General features: G+C 50.0%; 1 protein-coding gene and 1 long non-coding RNA gene across 3 annotated transcripts in view; one reads left to right on the top strand and one right to left on the bottom strand.

Annotated features, from left to right (window-relative positions):
* Window positions 1-19,981, bottom strand: part of HOOK2 (hook microtubule tethering protein 2) — a 33,486-nt gene extending 13,505 nt beyond the window's left edge. Inside the window, exons 1-8 of the mRNA XM_080996573.1 lie at window positions 19,867-19,981; window positions 15,543-15,628; window positions 15,044-15,116; window positions 3,116-3,166; window positions 1,966-2,098; window positions 1,347-1,414; window positions 951-1,013; window positions 617-697 (exon numbers count right to left, since the gene is read on the bottom strand). Coding sequence (XP_080852699.1) covers window positions 617-697; window positions 951-1,013; window positions 1,347-1,414; window positions 1,966-2,098; window positions 3,116-3,166; window positions 15,044-15,116; window positions 15,543-15,628; window positions 19,867-19,914 — 603 coding nt within the window. The 5' untranslated portion in view covers window positions 19,915-19,981. The remainder of the gene's footprint in view (window positions 1-616; window positions 698-950; window positions 1,014-1,346; window positions 1,415-1,965; window positions 2,099-3,115; window positions 3,167-15,043; window positions 15,117-15,542; window positions 15,629-19,866) is intronic.
* Window positions 19,982-20,028: 47 nt separating this feature from the next.
* The window catches only part of LOC308472089, a 63,776-nt gene continuing 62,284 nt past the window's right edge, over window positions 20,029-21,520 (top strand). For both annotated transcript variants that reach the window (XR_013983297.1, XR_013983298.1), the window contains exon 1: window positions 20,029-20,630. This is a non-coding gene — a long non-coding RNA (uncharacterized lncRNA). The remainder of the gene's footprint in view (window positions 20,631-21,520) is intronic.

Genomic DNA, 21,520 nt, shown 5'->3' on the forward strand with positions numbered 1-21,520 from the left:
CTCACACCATCCACAAAGAACTGCACTTCCCACCCCACCCCAGAAACTGGACTGCATGAGGGAGGAAAGGAAGGCAGGACCTCACCTTGCCTTTATATAAGGAAAGACAGAATATCCAAATGACCAGAATAGGCCCGGTCCCCAAACACCACCAACTCAGTGCACATAGAGCTGTGCAATATGGAGAGGCAGGCAGGGAGGGAAGGGGAGAGAAAGGATGGTAATCAAGATAGCAGTTCAGAAAACGGCATGTCAGGGCTCCTGCAAAATTCCAGCACAGAATATATACCAGGGGTGGGGAACCTGTGGCCCTCCAGATGTTATTGGGAATCCTATCTGTCATCAGCCCCAGCCAGCATGGCTAATGCTCAGAGGTGACAGACAATGCAGTCAACCAAACGTTATGAGACAACAGGTTCCCTACCCCTGATATATACCTCCCCATAACTTCTGAGGAAGGGCAGAACCCATTGGAGACCTGATGGTGCTCAGTATTTTTCCATTGTTCCTATGAATAGTCTCCTGGCTTCCATCATCTGATGCACATTCTTTTAAGTCCACAGCAAACAGAGCTGGTTTCCACCTCCAATTTTCTTGGCTCCCAAGAGACACTCACCTGCTGCTCTAGGTCATGGCAGCGCTGGCGCATGTCATCTGTCTCCTCTAGGTCATCACTGAGAAAGTAATACTTCCTGGACTACAAGGGAAAACCAGAAAGGTACAAGGAGTCAGCCAGTCAGTCAATAAAAGTCTATATAGTACTACAGACACTGAACAAGGCAAGCCACTCCTAGTAGCTCAAGCCTAGCCTTCTTCCTTTGAATTACCTGATCTGGCCACACCAAAAAAAAAAAGGACCTCTTTCTCCATTCCTGCTCAGCCTACATCTATTGAATTTGCACCATTAGGGCTCATGCCGCCCACCCACTCTTAATATATATCACAAGTACCTGGCTGTCAAAGTTCCCATAAGTCTCTGAGCTCAGCGTGTCCGATGAATCTTTGTTTAAGAGCTGCAAAAGACAAAGAGGTTTGGTAACTGGTCACATAGAGGGGACTCACAGAACTTTCTAAGCCCTGTATTCCAGGAAGCAGGCATAGGTTAACTAGAACATCTTTCGGAACTTTCATCTAATGAGCACCAGGCCTGGCAGCAGGGAGTGGGCAGGACTTGGCGGGGGCAGGGACTAGCACAAAAGTAGCATCATTACCTGGGAAGACGCAAGATTGTAGGTTGAGAATGAGGGGCACTTCCTGACCAGGGAGATCATTAGCAACACAAAGCAAGCATCCAGTTCCGGAGCCTAATGGCTTCACACTAGGCTGAAGGACACAGTCGAACTCACCTCCTGTATTGCTGTCATAACAACATGCTGCACAGATTCCTCCAGGGTCATGATCTGCTGGATGTGATCTGCAAACAGATGAGGCTGGGCACTCAAGTTACTCTCCAACTAGTTCCTTCCTCCTCTGGCCAGATTCCCTCCCCTGCCCCAAATCATGCAGCCATGAGGGTTGGTACAGCCTCCAGGAGTGGGGCCCAAATTTCAATGAAGTATTTTTGTGGGTGTGGCAGAATGTCAGATCTGTCTGTCTGTCTCTCACTGCACCCTCCTTCTGTCTCAAACTGATTTAAGAGGCTGATATCCCAACTAGTATCAGGGGTGAAGAAAACCAAGAGGAGAAAACCCAAGGAGAAAGATTGGAAGCTCCAGCTTAAGGAGATCCAGAAGTTATATGGATGAGGCAGGAGCCACCTGAATAGAGAGGACTAATGAAGGGAAACTGTAAGTCCCTGTAAGCAGGACAGCAATGCCACAACAAATAGGGCACCTGCTTCCTAGACCCCACCCACACATGGCAGGTATTTAAAGCAGCCATTGCAGAGTCATCCTCATGGCACAGATGCCCATAAAGCTCCACTGTGACATCCCCCCATCGTAATTGTCATTCGCACACATATACCTTGCTTCCTCTCACAGCTGATGGCACAGCCCAGCACCAGCTGCAGTAGCTTGCCCAGCTCAGCTGTGTCAGACAGTTCTCCAACCAGAGCTACATCAGGCAGGAGCTGCTCCGGGACTTGGTGGCCCAGGACCTGAGAAGACAGCAGCGGATATAGCTTCTGACAGCCAGCAGACCTTTCACTGTTGCTGCCACCTACTTATTCCACCTATCTCACTGTGTCTGTGACAGCAATTTGCCTGGGAGAGGACAGGTTACTTTTCAGTATCTTTTATCTTAGGTTTGAAATCTGCCACTTGTCCAGCACTAGTCTGTGGCAAGCCTCCAAGTGACCAAACAATGGAGCTTTTGAAACTGCAACAGCCTCTGTCAGTGGGCAATAAGTGACTTACACAGGCATGTGAGGAAAGGTGAATAATTTTTTTAAAAAGTTATGGGCTAGTAACTTGAGTGGACTTGTTAGCAAGACTGCCTGTGCTAAGGAGCATTTACTACTACTACTACTACTACTACACTTCAATCCCATTCTTCCTCCAAACAGCTCAGGGTAGCATATATAGTTTTCCCACTGTTTTATCCCTGTGAGTGGATAGATTAGGCTAAGAGGTAGACCCAAAGTCACCACCCAGGAAGCTTTGGAGTAAATCAGGGATTTGAAACAAAATCTCCCCAGTCTAAGTCTCACTTGCCACTCCACTCCACTGGATGTCAACTGTGTCTTGGGAGTTCTGTACACAGAGAAAGCCACATCCATAGAGAACCAATAACATTTACCCAGCTTTTCTAGAGCAGGGCTATTTCTATTATTATTTATTATCATTATTCAATTTATTACCCACCCTTCACCAGCAGGTCCCTGGGCAGACTACAACAATCTAAAACTCAGTATTACAACCAGCTAAAACTAATTACCATCAAAGAGATAGGTGGGTCCTGGGAAAAAAGAATGTTAGATTGGAACCATGAGCTCCGTCTTTCAGTGATGGCTTCAATACAGCCAGGCTGAGTGATTGTCAGAGTTTTGTCCCTTGGCATTCACCTGCCGCTCTACTGCCCAAGCAGAGACCCTTAACTTACACTGGAGGCTTGGGCCATGCCCTGAAATACATCACCACCATGCCAGCAAAGCCAAACCAGAAAAGGTACTCACATCCTGGGAGTATTCAACCACACTCTGCAGGACCTTCTTCAAGTTGCTCACCTGGAGACAAGATAGAGGATGAATGAACATAAATGTGCAGGTTTGTCAGAGTACTGAGACCTGTCATTCCCACTATATTTCCCCTTTCCAAAAGCCATACAGCCAACAAGCAAGACTCCGCTATTTCCCATGCTGGTTTGGAATTAAAAAAAAAGCTGGCCATGCTCAGTCGTCTTCAGAACTACTCTGATGGGAGAGAAGAGTCCAGGGTTGATGCAGGACAGGTATCTAATTGGGGTGAAGAGCCCTTCCTACCAAATCCCACCCTCATCTTCAAATCACAAAGCTGGCTGATCAACCTAAGCCAGCCAAGAAACCCTGAAAATTGAACAACTCTGCCTTCAAGGTATTGCTAAGTCAGAGTCTCATGACTTCTGGAGTTCATTTTGATACGGACCGGGAAGGGGGGGGGGGTACCTCTCCCGCTCCCTTTCCTTTGAACAACAGAGGCGATGACCTCGAGGGTACCCACAGTACACCCACCCTTGGTCCCCTCACCGTTGCACAAGCACCACACTTCTCCCGTAAACCCCTTTTCTTCTTCCTTTCACGAGCGAAATAAGCTCACTTGTAAATATATTCCCCTATCCCTATACCTGCTTGCGCTCTATACTTAGAATGAATAGACCGGGTGTCCCTGCATCCCCGTCTATTCCTATGCCTGCGTTTTGGCCAATCACAGCCATGAATTCATCCTGCAGAGGCGAGCTCAGGGAGCTCTTGCACGCCTCATTTAACCTCCTGACGAGCTGCTGACAGCCCCCTGCTGCGAGAACAATGGAACCGAAACTCTTGACCTCGTAAAACTGTCAAAACCCTGTTACAATGTATCCATTTTTACTAGAATGGATACATTCTATTTCCGCTTTTGATTTACGCTACGGGACAGGCTGGAAGCCATCGGAACCTTTCGAAAATCATATAAAATCAACCACAACTCCGATTTTCTTGTTCTTGGTGTCATTCGGCTCAGTTTCCCCTGGACTCCATGATGCTACCCAGACTCCATAATCCCCGAGACGACAAGTCACGTACACAGGAACTCCTTAATCCGGTCAGATCGTTCTGCCCAGCCCTTCCTCCGGGCAGTGCCAGGTGGCAGACGATGCATATCACCAACCTATTGTCCTACCGCCACCGGTGCTCAGGAAATGTATATTTGTGTACCTCCCTCGCTCTGCATATTCCCCCTCCCTTATCTCAAATGTTAATTAGTGTAACCCCATCTCTCTCTGAGATATTCATGACGTGTGTAATGTATTCATGATGTAACTGTGATGTATTTTGCACTGTATTCTGGGACTTGGAGGGAACTTTTAAAAGTTTATGTCGCCCCATTCTCGGGGTTCAATTTCATCTTGAACCTGTTGCGCAATAAACTTGGATCTTTGCATCTTGCTCCTGCGTCCGGCTGAGCTTCCTTTTCCTCCGCAAGGACCCGCGGACTCTGTCCGACGAGCTGGGTGGCAGGGTAAATACGCACCCAGATTTACCGTAACAGTTGGCGCCCAACGTGGGGCTCGAGCGGTTCTCCCGGGCTGCTGACCGGGGGTCCCGAACTCTTCAGCCGGCTCCGGGCCACTTTGCCTGGGAAGACCCTTTTGGACCTCCGGCCATCTCCCGGGCGGTAATCGGGAGTCCCAGAAGTTCAGTCGGGGAGCAAAGGGGATCCAGCCGGCTTATTCAACGATCCCGGGATCGGATCAACGTAGAAGACGCGTGAGTATAGGAAATCCAGTGCACTGGTGGGAGAGGGGTGGAAATCTCCTGGCAACTGAATCTCTGCCCTCCTTCTATCGCTCTTTCTTACCTTTCTCTTGGTCCGGTTAGTGAGAGAGACCGTGGACCACCGCTCAGCCCGAAAGGGGGGCTCTGAGCTCTATCCCTTTCTCTAAACTCTCCAGCCAGCCGCACCAATTGGGAGTCCGAAGGTAAGACGGAGAGAGCCGACTTGAAAGACAGCCGACTCTCCGCAACGGACATCCTAGTTGAAAGCAAGGGGTTGGAGTTCTTTTCCGAACTTCTTTAGCGCCCGGCAAGGGGGCGGGAAGCGGTCTTGCTTTCTATCACCAATCCCAGCCGCACCGGTCGAGCCACGTAACACGTGTATCGTGCGTGAGTTCGCTTCCGAAAGCAAGGGGGATTTTCGACCCGGAAAACTCTATCCAGGGACAACCCGATCTGGCACCGCACGGAGCGGGCGTCCAGTAGGGCCCCTTTTCCTGAGATTGTACGATAGGTAGGAGGTTGCCAGGAGGGGAGCCCAGGAGGGATTGGGCGGGAAAACGGCAGAGTGGGAAGGAAACCCCAGGTAAATTGATAAAGTGAAGAAACAGGATAAGGAAGGTAGGTAGAATAGAGCTCTCTAAAGTAAACCCCGTTAGGAAGTTGCCAAGCAACAGAAATAACAGACCCAGATAAACCCCAGCACCCATAACGACCCTCCCTCTCTCCCCTTCTCTTTACCCAGACACGCGTGAAACTAAATGGGTACCCAAGCTTCCAAGCACGAGCGGGCTCGCTCCGGGAAGAAGGCTTCCAGAAAGCCATCTGAATCCCAGAGAGACCCCGACTCCCCCCTTGAATTCGTCATCTCATATTGGAAGTCTATCCCCGGGCACAAATTACTATCTAGACAGAAACTAGAGGACCTCTGTAGAGAAATCTGGCCTGAAGGCACGGCCTCCGCAAAACCTGAACTACGTTGGCCACCGGGAGGCTCTTTTAACGAGGACCGCCTGCAACACCTAAGAAAGTACCTGATGGAGGAGAAACCTCGTCAGTTAGAATATCTAGCCGCCTTTGAGACGGTCAGGAAAATGCTTCAGGCTCCAAAAGGAGCGACGACTTACCAACTCCCCATTCTAAACCAAGGGAGACAACCCCTGCCCCCCCCGTATGAAGGACACTCAGCAGACGATTCAACGGAGCGAGCGCTCATTCCCTTCTACTATAGGGAGATTCCACCGTCCGCCTCGAGCGGGGAGTCCGAGAGCGAGGAAGAGAAAGGGGCACGGGGGGGCACAAGCCAAAGAATTACCCGACAACAGGCTAGAGTAAAGAAGAACACCCCCCAGGAAAACTCCAGCCCCCTAGAGAAACCCAGAGAAGCCCCAGGGACATCCAAACCATCGGACCCTGCAGTTGTCCAGATGCCCTTAAGGGCCCTACCAATCCCTCCCCTAGAACCGGATGGACCCCCTCGAATGGTATACACCCACCAGCCGTTCTATACCGCAGACTTGGTAACCTGGTCTAATCAAATGCCATCCCTAAGAGACGACCCGGATAAATGCCACCGCCAGGTCAGCGCTATTTTTTCAACACATAACCCAACTTGGCCAGATGTTCACGTCCTTCTAAACGCCCTTTTCAACGATGCGGAAAAGACGGATATTTTAACTAAAGCTGGAGAAGCAATCGAGCTCCCGAACTACCAGGCGGGGCGCCCAGAAAGGCTGGAAGCACTCACAGCCCAATGCCTGCGTATCGAACCGTCTTGGGACTATAATACCACCAACGGAATCTGGTGTTTAAACATGTTTAAAAAGGCAATTTTAGACGGCATTAAAGCTGCGGGACAGCGTACCGTCAATTGGACGAAGGTCCAAACTGTGTTACAAGGGGCAAATGAGCACCCATCCGATTATTACACCAGGCTAGTATCGGCCATCAAGACCTGGGGTGGAATCGATCCAGAAAACCCCCAGCATGAGGTCATAGTGAAAGGCTTCTTTAAGGATCAAGCCTGCCCTGATATTAGGAAAGCCCTGAACTTACAGATAGGATACGATGGAAAAAGTATTAGTGAAATCCTCTCCATTGCTAAGTCGGTCTATAATTCTCGAGACGAACGAAAAAAGAAAGACCCCAAGCCCGAAGTCGATCAGATCTTGGCTCTCAGCATGGAACCAAACTTCCACAGGGGAAGAGGTTTTAGCAGAGGAAAGGGGGCCCGGGGAGGAGGACCCCTAAATCCCCACAGGCCATGGGGACCTGCCGCCGGCGGTTGCTACTACTGCCAGGAAGAGGGCCACATAAAAAGATTTTGCCCTTACCTCAACAATAATATGTCTTATGGCATGCACTCCAACACGACCCACGGATACGGAAACCAACCACCCCCCACCAATACCCCTCGAACAACCTCTGCCCCTTACAACCCACAAGTACCTGCAAACGCCTCTGGTCAAACCCACGGGCCCATGCCAGGGCCAAGAACCCAAATGCCTACAATGAATCCACCGACCCACCCTTGGACAAATGCCACGGCACCACCCCTTCACCCCCCTAACCAGCCACCACCTGACGACCAAGAGGCATACTGACAATTAGAGGGGGATCCCGACCAACCTCAGACTATCTGCCCAGTTCTAACGTTATCTGCTGAAGACCCATTTTGCACCATAGACATAGACGGCCATCCATACCAATGTCTACTGGACACTGGGGCCACATACTCAACTCTGACCGATAGCCACCTGGAACCGGGCTCAGAAACCAGAAAAGTTATGGGTCTCGATGGGATTCCCCGCACGTGCCCACTTTCACGCCCAACTAAAGTTACGCTTGGACCCTTACTAGCCGAACACACCTTCCTCTTAACCACCAGCCCCGTAAACCTTCTCGGAAGAGACCTTCTATGCAAATTAAACGCAACAATCAAATGCTCCAAGGAGGGTATCTATTTATATATGCCGGAGGATTCCATCCCCGCATTTCAGGGAATAATAGAGGAAGCGAAGACAGGCAGACAATTCCCGGAACTCCCACCTGAACTTGAGACTGATTTACCCCCCTCCCTATGGGGCACCGAGTCGACTTCCGTTGGCCTCTTACTATCAGCAGTCCCAGTAAAAATCACTTATAGGGCCGATTTACCCTTTCCATGTACAAAACAATATCCTTTACCCAAGGAAGCCATCGAAGGATTAACCCCTATGATAGAGGACTTCCTCGAAAAGGGGATCCTGATCCCTTGCGCATCCCCATGCAACACTCCAGTACTTCCCGTAAAAAAACCATCTGCAGAAGGAGCCCCAGTCCGATACCGCTTTGTCCAAGATCTAAGGCTGGTGAATCAGTTTGTAATACCCCGCCACCCAGTGGTGGGCAATCCAAACTCCCTCCTGAATGCCATACCGGCTGACACTAAATGGTACACTGCCGCGGATCTATGCTCCGCCTTCTTTAGTATACCCTTGGACCCAGCCAGCCAATTCCTCTTCGCCTTCACCTGGGGACCCAGTCAATTAACCTGGACAAGGTTGCCCCAGGGATACGTAGAATCGCCCGCAATTTTTTCGGCCATATTACACCAAGATTTACAAGACATCCACCTTCCGGCTGGCTCCGCCCTCCTTCTCTACGTAGACGATCTTCTTCTCTGCTCCACCAGTGAGGAAGCATGTAAAAAGGACACTAAATACCTCCTTGCTGAACTAGCGCGAAAGGGACACAAGGTGTCACCAAAAAAACTCCAATACTGCAAACAGGAAGTAAAGTACCTCGGACACATCCTAGGGATAGGTACCCGAAGTTTGGCCACAGATAGGATAGAAGCAGTCACAAGGATCCCCCTCCCTAAAACTAAACGACAACTGCGGGGATTCCTAGGAATGGCTGGCTTCTGCAGAGCCTGGATCGCGGGTTATAGTGAAATAACCAAACCCCTGACGGCCATGACCCGCCAAGACCACCCAGACACCTTGGTCTGGGAGGAAGAAGCTTACAAAGCCTTTGAACGTGTAAAACGGGAATTGCGGTCCGCTCCCGCCCTAGGCTTGCCGGACTACAGGATCCCTTTCAACCTGTTCATCCATGAACAAATGGGGGTAGCTTCAGGAGTCCTGACCCAACCTTTCCGTGACACTGAGCGGCCAGTAGCCTATTATAGCCTCCAACTAGATAACACCGCAAAGGGGGCAGTAGGCTGTCTGAGAGCCATTGCGGCCGCCGCGATCCTTCTTGAGAAAGCCCAAGAGACGGTCCTAGGACATGAAATCACTATTCATGTCCCCCACTCCGTCTCCACTCTTCTGACCTTAAAAGGCTGCCATCACTTCTCAAACTCCCGCCTCAACAGATACGAAGCTCTCCTACTGACCCCGTCAAATGTCACCATTAAACGAGTAAACTCCCTCAACCCAGCAACCCTACTCCCCCTCCCTGAAGACGGCACCCCACATCACGATTGCGCTACGATAGTCCGCCAGGCAGAGAAGCCCCGAGAGGACCTAGACCACCTCCCCCTAGAAAACCCCGACATCATACTCTACACGGACGGTAGCTCGAAGGTTATTGATGGAGAAAGGAAAACTGGATATGCAGTAGCCTCCGATTTCGAAGTCTTAGAATCAAACCCAATAAATCCCCAATATAGTGCCCAGGCCGCGGAACTAATTGCCCTCATACGCGCCTGTGAAATTAGTGAAGGTAAGAGAGCAACCATTTACACGGATAGCAAATACTGTTTCGGACTCGTACATACAACTGGTCAAATTTGGCTCCAAAGGGGCTTCTTGACTGCTGCCGGCTCACAAATTTCTCACGCCGCACTGGTCGAGAGACTACTGACAGCAATCCATTTACCCACCGCAATAGCAGTAGTCCACTGTAAAGCGCACACAAAAGGAAGAGACCCCGTCTCTAAAGGAAATAGACGAGCCGACAAGGCGGCCCAGACCGCTGCCCTCCGCCCCCCGCAAGACGAGTCAGAATTCCAAGCCCTACAACTCCCCCTCAACATAGACCCCTCACAAATGTACCACATGGCCTCAGACGAGGAGAAAACTATGTGGGAGTCCCTAGGCGCAGTTAACCAAGCCGGAGTCTGGACCCTCCCCGATGGCAGAACCGTCCTTCCAAAATCCTGGACTCCAAAATTGGTGAGGGTCCTCCACCAACAGACTCACTGGGGAAAAGACAGATTAATTGAACACGTTAAAAGATCCTGGTTTGCTCCCGGGCTAGCTGCGGCAGCCACTGCAGCCTCCAAGAATTGTGTTACCTGCAATGCCTTCAACCCAAAGCGAGAACCCAAACGACCTCCAGGAGCCAGACCATGGGCCTTTGTCCCCTTTGAGAGCTTACAATTGGATTTCATAGATTTACCACAGTGCCAGGGCTACAGACATGCTTTGATCATAATAGACCAATTCTCCTCATGGGTGGAAGGGTTCCCTTGCCGAAAGGCCACAGCCTCAGTAGTTGCCAGGGCACTCCTCCAGGACATTATACCCCGGTACGGGGTACCCCGGCGCTTGGACAGTGACAGGGGAACCCACTTCACCGCTGAAATAGTACAACTAATTGCCAGAGCCCTCCAGATAAAATGGGACTTACATACCCCTTACCACCCGCAATCCTCTGGCCAAGTAGAACGAATGAATCAGGAGATAAAAATACAACTGGGAAAGCTCTGCAGAGTTACAGGACTGAAGTGGGTGAATGCACTCCCACTAGTTCTACACAACGTCCGGAGTGCCCCAACTGGACCACTAAAACTATCACCGTTCGAACTCCTGTTTGGGAGGCCCCCTCCCGTATATAATACTCTATATCCCCTCTCAGAACTTGAGGTGGGGGAAACAGAACTCACTAACTATGTTATTCAGCTCCAGACACAGCTGAAGCGCCTCCACCACTACGCTGCCGTCGAGGGACAGAACCTCCCCATCGACGTCCAAGCCCACTCCTTTCATCCAGCGGACTGGGTCCTGGTCAAGGTATATCCGAAACTACCTCTACAACCAGCCTGGGAAGGCCCCTATCAAGTACTCCTGACTTCACCAACTGCCGTAAAGGTGGGAGAAAAGGCCGCATGGATACATCACACGAGGTGTAAGTCGTCACCACCTCCCCAAGACACCCACGACAACCTCGGCGAGGATTACACCTTCGAACCTCCACCTTGCCCACCGACCTCCTACATCGACGACGTCGAGGAGGAAACTACAGCAGATCGGGGCCGAGATCGGGCTCAACAGACCGGACCAGCAGATCGGGGCCGAGATCGGGCTCAACAGACCGGACCAGCAGATCGGGGCCAAGATCGGGCTCAACAGACCGGACCGGCGGATCGGGGCCAAAGTCGGGCTCAACAGACCGGACCGGCGGATCGGGGCCAAAGTCGGGCTCAACAGACCGGACTAGACGCCTCGACATCCAACTGGACGTCTGAAATCATCCCAGATACCAACAACATCAAGCTGCGTTTCAAACGCTCTGACAGCTCCATTTGACAGCTCCATTGACAGCTTCTCGCTCTGACAGCTCCATCTGACAGCTCCATTTGACAGCTCCATTGACAGCTTCTCGCTCTGACAGCTCCATCTGACAGCTCCATTTGACAGCTCCATTGACAGCTTCTCGCTCTGACAGCTCCATCTGACAGCTCCATTTGACAGCTCCATTGACAGCTTCTCGCTCTGACAGCTCCATCTGACAGCTCCATTTGACAGCTCCATTGACAGCTTCTCGCTTTGACAGTTCATCTGACAGCTCCATCTGACAGCTCCATCGACAGCTTCCCCTGACAATAATTCCGCACCACCTGACACAATTTGTACTCTCCCCGCGCGCCTCCAAGCTATGGCCTTTGCCCACATCGCCTTTCTTCTCGCCGCCCTACCCTGGATCCCGTCCACCTCATCGGACCACTGCACAGGACTGCATACGGACTATCACTTCCTGGACTACCATGAGGTCGAGACGGGCAAGTCTAACCCCGATCGAATGGGGGACTTCGACTTCTGCCTTCCTGAGTCCCGGACCTTACTACGCCATTCCCTAGTACCCCAACTCGCCGACAACGAATATTGGGAACTTTTCATCCGAAACAAGGATTTACGCCGTATCGGCTCGGCGGCTCTCACTCTGGACCACTCCTCTTATCGACTGATCTGCAGAAATGGGACTTATCTTCTTTACGAGAAGGGAGAAGTCTTACGAACCCCAAACTGGACCGAAGTTGAGTTAGGAGGGACCACTCATGCTTATACGGACTCGAACCACCCCTCTGGAAACTTGATTTTCGGGTTCCAGTGCCTCCGCTCCACCCCAAAAACCCCGAAACCCCAACTCCAAGGACTCTGCCTTCGACGGTTCTGCTGCTTATGGGACTTAGGGGTCGCTCATGAGTGGAAAGGGGCTGAATATCTCGAGGGGTGGCACCATCCTATACACCCCTCGCGCTCCCCCTCATGGGACCACGTCGGACCCCTGAGATGCGGCGGTATCGCCAGGGATAGGCGACTGCTGAACACCACCGACCCCCTCCACCCGGTCGGTACGGCACCCCGACACTTCGGCACCGACTCTGCACTCCCGGGAGAAGACCTCCTGTCATCCTGGGAACAAAACTCCTACATTAAACTTCTCAGCCAGGTGGCCAAGGAGGCACCCTACCCAGACTGCTGGATTTGCGCTCACGCGCCCAGCCATCTCCAACAAAGTCTTCCACTAGTTCCAGTTCCGGTCACCCTAGAACAGTTCCGTTCCGGAAACGTTACTTCCTGGAACTTAACCGCGCTCAACTTGACACACCAATACCTCTATCTCACTGGCCCTACGAAGGGACCCCTTTGCCGCAGTTTCTCAGGGGAAGGAACCTTCATCGGATCCAGTACATGTACCAACACTCTTGAAATCCTACCAACTGGGCTGGTCACTATCTCCAACACAAGAGATTCCCAGACTTTTCCTAACCTTACCACTGCCTGGGCCACTGCCATCGGACACCCCTTGGACTGGAAACCACAACCCACAGACACCATGCTGCTGCAAACCTTTGCTTCAGGCAGAATGGAGTCTTACCTCAGCGGCCTATTCTGGGTGTGTGGACACCGCGCTTATACGTGGGTGAGCCCACACATGTCTGGATCCTGCTTCATTGGCTACATTGTCCCCGGGATTAGAATAATCCCACACCTACCCCCTGGCAGACAACGGAACAAAAGGGAGCAAAAGGGACTGTCAGACCTGTCAGACGTCGCCGCGAATGGAGAGACCGTGGGCCGAGCACTCTTCCCTGCCTACGGTGCTGGTTCAAACCATGTAGATATTCTCCGACTCACCGACATCCTCCTGAAATTTATGCAGGAAGCGACACAGATCACAGATTCCCTCATGTCTGAACTATCCGAGGTAAGACAGTTGAGCTTACAGACGAGGATTGCGACCGACTTCCTCTTGTCCAGTCAAGGAGGAACCTGTGCCTTAATAGGTACAGAGTGCTGTACATATGTGACTGACCAGACTTTAAATATAACCGGACATTTAAATAACATTCACGAGTTAGCAGGGAGGCTACACAATATCCAACATGAGGGGCTATCCGATCTGGACTTGTGGGGATGGTTACCCAAGCTAGGATGGCTCCGACAGTTACTGAAAGTCGTGCTGCTCCTCATCTTGACCGCTATTTTTTGTGTCTCTATCTTATGTTGTACTGTGCACTGCATTAACCCTTGCTGTTCCCTCCTCCGCCACTCTACTTCCTCTAACTCATTCTCTCTTCGAGCCTATTCCCGTTCCCAACACACCCCTACCTTCCCAGACTACGTACAGATGAGGCATCTGGGGGAAGGGGAATACGAGATCACTGAAATCTAACGCTTCTGTGGTGCGGAGAAAGGATTTGCAAGTTCCTTCAGAACTTTAATGCAAATCTATCTCCGAATGGGGGACTGATACGGACCGGGAAGGGGGGGGGGGTACCTCTCCCGCTCCCTTTCCTTTGAACAACAGAGGCGATGACCTCGAGGGTACCCACAGTACACCCACCCTTGGTCCCCTCACCGTTGCACAAGCACCACACTTCTCCCGTAAACCCCTTTTCTTCTTCCTTTCACGAGCGAAATAAGCTCACTTGTAAATATATTCCCCTATCCCTATACCTGCTTGCGCTCTATACTTAGAATGAATAGACCGGGTGTCCCTGCATCCCCGTCTATTCCTATGCCTGCGTTTTGGCCAATCACAGCCATGAATTCATCCTGCAGAGGCGAGCTCAGGGAGCTCTTGCACGCCTCATTTAACCTCCTGACGAGCTGCTGACAGCCCCCTGCTGCGAGAACAATGGAACCGAAACTCTTGACCTCGTAAAACTGTCAAAACCCTGTTACAATGTATCCATTTTTACTAGAATGGATACATTCTATTTCCGCTTTTGATTTACGCTACGGGACAGGCTGGAAGCCATCGGAACCTTTCGAAAATCATATAAAATCAACCACAACTCCGATTTTCTTGTTCTTGGTGTCATTCGGCTCAGTTTCCCCTGGACTCCATGATGCTACCCAGACTCCATAATCCCCGAGACGACAAGTCACGTACACAGGAACTCCTTAATCCGGTCAGATCGTTCTGCCCAGCCCTTCCTCCGGGCAGTGCCAGGTGGCAGACGATGCATATCACCAACCTATTGTCCTACCGCCACCGGTGCTCAGGAAATGTATATTTGTGTACCTCCCTCGCTCTGCATATTCCCCCTCCCTTATCTCAAATGTTAATTAGTGTAACCCCATCTCTCTCTGAGATATTCATGACGTGTGTAATGTATTCATGATGTAACTGTGATGTATTTTGCACTGTATTCTGGGACTTGGAGGGAACTTTTAAAAGTTTATGTCGCCCCATTCTCGGGGTTCAATTTCATCTTGAACCTGTTGCGCAATAAACTTGGATCTTTGCATCTTGCTCCTGCGTCCGGCTGAGCTTCCTTTTCCTCCGCAAGGACCCGCGGACTCTGTCCGACGAGCTGGGTGGCAGGGTAAATACGCACCCAGATTTACCGTAACAATTTCTTGGCAGTATTTGGTATTGCTAAGCATCTAGGTCTCAGAGACTACCACTCACCCTATTCTCACTTCATACCTTCAGCCTCCAGTTGTCACCGGCATCATCTTTAATCCTCAGGAGCCAGGTTTCATTGAACCAAGATGGGTCTCTGGAAATGAAAACCATAAAGCTGTTGCCTTTGGTTTGGGGGTGGAAAGCAAACTCTGAGCAACTTTGTGATCTTGCACATAAGCTTTGCGAAACAGATTCTATATTGGCTTTTCACCAGCCTAGAGTCAAGCTCTTCTGTCTTCTGTCTCACACACAGCTTCATTCACATTGTCCCAATGTGACAAAGAAGGCAACCACAGGAGCTTTCCTGCTGCTAAGCTATTGTCTGTCCTTCTCTAGTATCAAACTGTCAAATTAACTCATTAGGGAGGGAATTCTGATTTCTGGCAGCACAAACTTCAACCGTCAACTTGCTAACCAGGGGCAGAGATCAAAAAGAGATTTGTAGGGGAGTGAGGGGAGAATTTGGCCATGCTGACCATGATAACTCTTGTGAACACTCATTAACCACCACGACACTCACATTTTGTGCAGCACCTGGGCAACTGTGACCCCGCTGGCCAAATCCTGTTCTTTGGCACATGGAGATGGAACATGAAACGTCTGCAGCTGGAGGAAACAAATCAAATCAGCAAGTGAATACTTTAGGTGAAAAAATAGTGAATTATTGGATCTGGGAACAGAGGAAGCCCATTCTGAACCAGCCTACAGAGGGACATAACCTAAAATCTATCCGGGCTGCTGGTGACAGTGTCAATATCAAAGAAGAAAAACACACTTTTTCTGTATAACTCATCCAATGGGAATATATCCATAAGAATGAAAACTGTGGAGTTACAAAGAATCTTGGCTGAAGGTGGCAACCCTATGTAGGTTTAGGTGCCCTTAGGCTCCATGATTAGACACCAAGATCTTTAAAACCAAACTTGAAAATCTATGCCAATAGATAAGTCTGCTGCTGCAAGACAACAGTGCCTGCCACACACATGCACCCCCCCCCACAATGAGCTCGGCACGAGTACTCCCACATGCCTGCAAGGCGCTGATATACACAATGAATCATTAAGCAGAGGCAGCCCAGCTGTCACGCTCACAGTCAGGGCATCCTTGAGTATAATGAAATAGAAGTCTTCCAAACTACCTCCTGCCTCGAGAGCAGCTACAGGATTTACACCTAGGATTAGGAGTGGCCTTGGTCCTCTCCTCCAATATGCACACAGTCATCCCTGCTTGTTTTCCCATGATTTTAACCTTGCTTCCTCAATTGCAACTAACAGGCTGAAACAACACATTAAGGTTTTCATATTAACCAAAAAGATTACCAAAACAAGTAAGCTTTCCGTCTTTGAATTATCTAGTCCAATTTGGGGTTTTCTACAGGGTCAGATATTTCTCTTACCTACCTCACTATTAAACAACACTCTCCTTTTGATTGTTAATGTGCCCTGTTTGGAAGATGGTGGCTACACTACATCCAGTGAATGCCACGAACACCCCATCTTCCTCTGTATTTTGGGTACCTCCCCCTTAAAATTTCATTTTGTTGATGTCCTAATTCTTATGGTTCTCAACTGAAACAGCTAAGTGGCAATACCTTAAATTGGATTAGGTCCTATTTGTGTCAAATGATCAGCCTCTCAAGTTACACTGAACTCTCAGTCGTGCAGAAATCAGATCCCATAGCTCTCTTATTCACTGGAATCAACATGTTTAGACCAAATTTACATTTTAGGAAACCATGTGTGCCTACCTTCTCCAAATTGTTTACCCCTCTTAATAGAAGTCCCATCAACTACCTGCATGAGGTAAAGTACTGATGTTTTTCCTGAGATACAGTACTGCATCCCACATAAACACACATATCAGGCCTTCTTTAGTATCAGTGACTGCCATTTGACCTCAGCGTGCCTAAGAGTAGAAGGGTCTCTCCTGCTGGGGGCAGTCTTTACAGGTCTTGCCATGTGAAATCATCCTAAAGTGGTCCAATTAGCTCTGGCTAATAACATTACAGCACATGGGTATCCACCTTCCCATCAGATCTCGCTTGGGTACCAACTCCAACCTTCTCACACAAGGCTGACAGATGCCTGATTCTTACTGGAGAAATCAGCATTCCATTCTGAATCTGGCAGAAATACCAGCCATCTTGCATTAGTAAATTATTTCCTAAATATCCAGGTCTCATAAACAAAAGACCCTTCCTTGTTAGCCAAGAGTCCCCAACAGCATCTGCAGACTCAGGCACGGGGGTATTGAGGAAAAACAGTGTTAGGGCTGCTCAATTCAGCGTAAACAAAGACTCCTGTGTTTTTAATACTTGTGCAGGAGAGACAAGCTTGACAGGTTCAGCTCCTCCTCTCTTACGGCTGCAGTGCTACGAAAGGCTGATCATACCAAAATCCTTCCTTGTATGACAGCTGTTGCATATTGAATCTAAAAACAACAACTCCAGTATTTTCTGCCCTGGGCAGAGATAGAAGCATCCGGCATCTTTGGCATGGTGGGTTAGGGAGAAGGTGATTAGCACTGGAAGAACAAAGTCTTCTCATTACAGCTATTAGTGATAAACAGGACATAGGGCAATCTAACCAGGAAGCTGTTAGAGGGCAGAGCAGCAGCCACTCTTAATAAGCCAAGCAGCCATTCTTTAAGTCAGGCACAGAGGTATGTGCTGCTCTAGTTGTTCAAACACTAGTTTTTCCAGTAAAAACTAAAAATCATTTAAATCTAAAATATGACAATAATGGAAGTACACAAATATAAATATCACACAAATATAATACTTCAAAGAACCCCCCGGTTGGCTCTAATTGCAAAAGAAAAAGTTTTCCAGAAATATTTTCCTTGAGCAAGTTGGTGAAGTTTCTGAGTCAAAATCCACTTATTCTTCACCATCTTAATGCAAAAAACAAAAAGTCTTGTGGTACTTTAACGTAGGAGGATGGTATTCAATTAAATAATTGTGAGAGGGGAATGACTTCCACTTGTGCAAAAATGATTTCCCTCCTCTGCCCCCCTGCACCTCTCCCACGCTATCCCCAGATCTGCTCTAGAGAGTTGAGGGAACCCCCAGAACAGATTTAGGGAGTACATGGGGGGGGGAGCATCGTTGCACAAACAGAAGTTGTTCTTCTCACACATAGAGGTATTTAGGAGTGCTCTGAATACAACCCTAACAAATTTACTATGGCATAAGCTTTTGTAGACTACTACATCAGATGCCTGAATTGTTAACTCAAGTTAGCAGATACACACGGTGTGGGGGGAGTGAGTGAAGGAGAAAGTCAGCAATGAGCTAAGCAGCAGGGGTAGAAAGAAATGCAATGCAAAGGGTACAGACTGCAGCAATTACAGTAATGCTTAAAATTGTCACAGTAACAATTCATAAAGCATTGTTGATTATCATAAAAGTGTCCTGACATTCGTAAGCTACTTCAACACATGTAATAGGACAAAACCCTGTTACCTTGATTTGGCTCACAGGTGACACAACTGAACTTAACAATGCAGTAGTTTCCACATTGTAGACTTTATTACACATGTGGCCCAAAAGCATGAACGTTTGTCAGACCCCTGAATCTTCTACTCAAAACACTGAATCAAATTAATGGACAGATAGCAGCTTCCACAAGGGTTCTCTCAAGAATAAGTAAATCAGCACAAATAAATGCTTTGCCTTATTTCAGGATTGGGATGAAATGGTCCAGTTTGGAACTGGGCCCCAGTTGAGTAGCATATATTTCTAATAATCCAGGCTCTGGTTCTCTCATATATTTAACCTCACCAATTAGACTGGTCTGAACTATAGATTGAGCAAGTGTTGCCTTCTTTCTTTTTTAAACATTCCAAGTAGTTTTAAGTTTGTTCCTCTGATGAACTACAAACCTCTATGTCTTGTTCTACACATTTTTAAGCAGGATGAACTAGATTATCAACCTCACTCTCATTATGTTACTCCTTGGGGAGTTTGGCAAGATGGGAATTAATTAGATACCCTTCATTGTTCAGAATTTGGTGCTGGGCACAGCAGGTGGTGGGGAAAGATTCTTCCGAAGGAAGGACAGAGAAAGAGAATCTCAAGGAACAGCAGCCAACAGTTGGAAGCCCTAATCATTCCAGTTTTGGACACGAAAGAAAAAGCTAGTTTAAGGGAGCGGGTGGAGGGAACGGAGAAAATCCACAGCGCCAGGGGGCAAAGAGCGCAAATGCAGAGTCACTGTGTGTCGAGTGGAGCCTACAAAAATAGCCGAGGCTTTAAGGCAGACTTGCCGCACCGGGAGGTTTTTAAGAGGATTTGGGAGTTGAGGAGCGGAGTTGGGAGGTAGCCGGGAGGCCTCAAGACTTTCCTGGAAGGAACTCCAGGGGCTGAGTAACCGGTGCTGCTAAGTTCAGGCCTCCGCCGCGGACTTTAACCTACGTTCCTCCCGCCCGTGCTCACCAAACCAGGTGGTTATTACCGGTGTCCATGCACACGATACATTCATACACACACCCCCACACGCATCCTCTGTCGGTGCATAATGCTTATGGGTGGAACAGCGGGTGTAAAGCACGTCCGTGAGAATGCAGAAACGTGAGCGGCAATCCCGGGTTAAACTAACCCGGAATAATAAAAAAAAACAGGGGCGCGTGTGGCCTTGTAGGCCATTCTTCCCCTTCCCCAAGTAAGGGTTATCCCAGGTGGCTGGGCGAGGAAGCCGGGCGGGAAGGCACCTGTTGAAGACATTGGGGGGGGGGCGGCAGTGGCAGCGGGGGTAACTCGGGGAGGGCGCCCTATGGAGGTGGTGGCGGGAATCAGCCGAGCGGCGGCGGCGGGCGACCCCCCGCGCTCCAGCTCCCGGGCTTACCCAAGTGAGAAGCGCCCCGCAGCGCCCGGCCGGGCCCGTCTCGCTCATGGCTCCGGCGCTGCAAGCCGCGGTACCCCGACCGCCACGCCCCCTGCTGGCCTAGAGCGGCCCCTTGCGCAGCCCGCGCGTGACGTCAGCCGCCCGCGCCCCGCCGTTGGCGGCTGGGGCGGAACCGGAGAGGCTCAGCCCCGCCCGCGAGGCACCGAGACGCTCTAGGACGAGCGAGGGGGCGTCAGGCGAGCGCTTATGACTGTATATGGCGAAGGGGATCGCTCGTGGGTGGGGTCGGTGCTTCACTCCGGGGGCGCGGGGGGGGGGGGACAGAAGCCGAGGCGGTTCAGGGCCACCTGGGAGGCATGCCAGCTGCCTTGCTTTTTAAGCGTGTGGGCCGCTCGGTGGAAATGAACTCTGCACATGCTCATGGTCACGTTTCTCTATGACTTGTCCTACACGTGTTGAAAAGATATTCCAGGAATTCTCTGTTTTCCGGGCGGCCGTTCCAGCTCCACACCGAGACGCAGCATACATGCCGAAGACTCTGTAGTAGTGTGTGTGACAACAAACAGCCGACTTTCTTAACAGGGGAAGAAGATTTATTAAACTGGATTGATGCGAAATGAAAGGGGGCGCTATGAGGGAACAGATGTTTCAGCACCCGGCGCTGCAGGACCACGAGCCCCCGCCGGGGGACAGCAGTGTGCCTTCATTTGAGGCTGCTACCGTAGAGGAAACGACATGGGCGATGCCAGCTATGCAAAGCTTGTGTATGTTTGTGTGTGTGTGTCTGTGATTCGAAGGAATAACTTTCATGCCTACTGCTGCCAAGGAGTTTCATTTTATATGGGCAAGAAGAAGGCGGAAGAACATTGCCTGTTTCATATCCCAGCTGCTGAGGCTGAATCGAGAGTGTTGCAGTCTAAGGAAAAGGACTCAAATCCTATCTTACTCTTTATTCACTCTCCTTGCCCTGATGGGCCACACAATGCTGCTAGGTAGCATTTATTTACCTGTGGTTCCAAAAGCCACACTCTTTCTGCTGTATAGTTTTGTTTTTAAAGATTCCCTCTTTGACATCCAAACTTATTTGCTGATCTACTCAGTCACAACCCACAACCGTGGTGTACAGAGAGCACAGGGCTACTGTTTTACTGGAGAGTAAGTCCCATTGAAAGGGACGCGGGTGGTGCTGTGGGTTAAACCACAGAGCCTAGGACTTGCCGATCAGAAGGTTGGCGATTCGGATCCCCGCGACAGGGTGAACTCCCGTTGCTCGGTCCCAGCTCCTGCCAACCTAGCAGTTCGAAAGCATGTCAAAGTGCAAGTAGATAAATAGGTACCGCTCCAGCAGGAAGGTAAATGGCGTTTCCATGCGCTGCTCTGGTTCGCCAGAAGCGGCTTAGTCATGCTGCCACATGTACGCCGGCTCCCTCAGCCAATAAAGCGAGATGAGAGTTGGTCATGACTGGACCTAATGGTCAGGGGCCCCTTTACCTTTACCTTTACTAAGTCCCATTGAACTGGGTTGGACTAATTCCTGCATAGGAGTAGCCAGCACAGCCCATCAAACACTACAAAGTACCTTACAACAAAAACTAACCAAATGGGTCAGGGTCAGGGGACTCTTATCAGCCTGGGGGCCACATTCTCTCATGGA

This window comes from Podarcis pityusensis, assembly GCF_964106645.2.
Source record: "Podarcis pityusensis genome assembly, chromosome: 2".
In the NCBI taxonomy this organism is placed as follows: Eukaryota; Metazoa; Chordata; class Lepidosauria; order Squamata; family Lacertidae; genus Podarcis; species Podarcis pityusensis.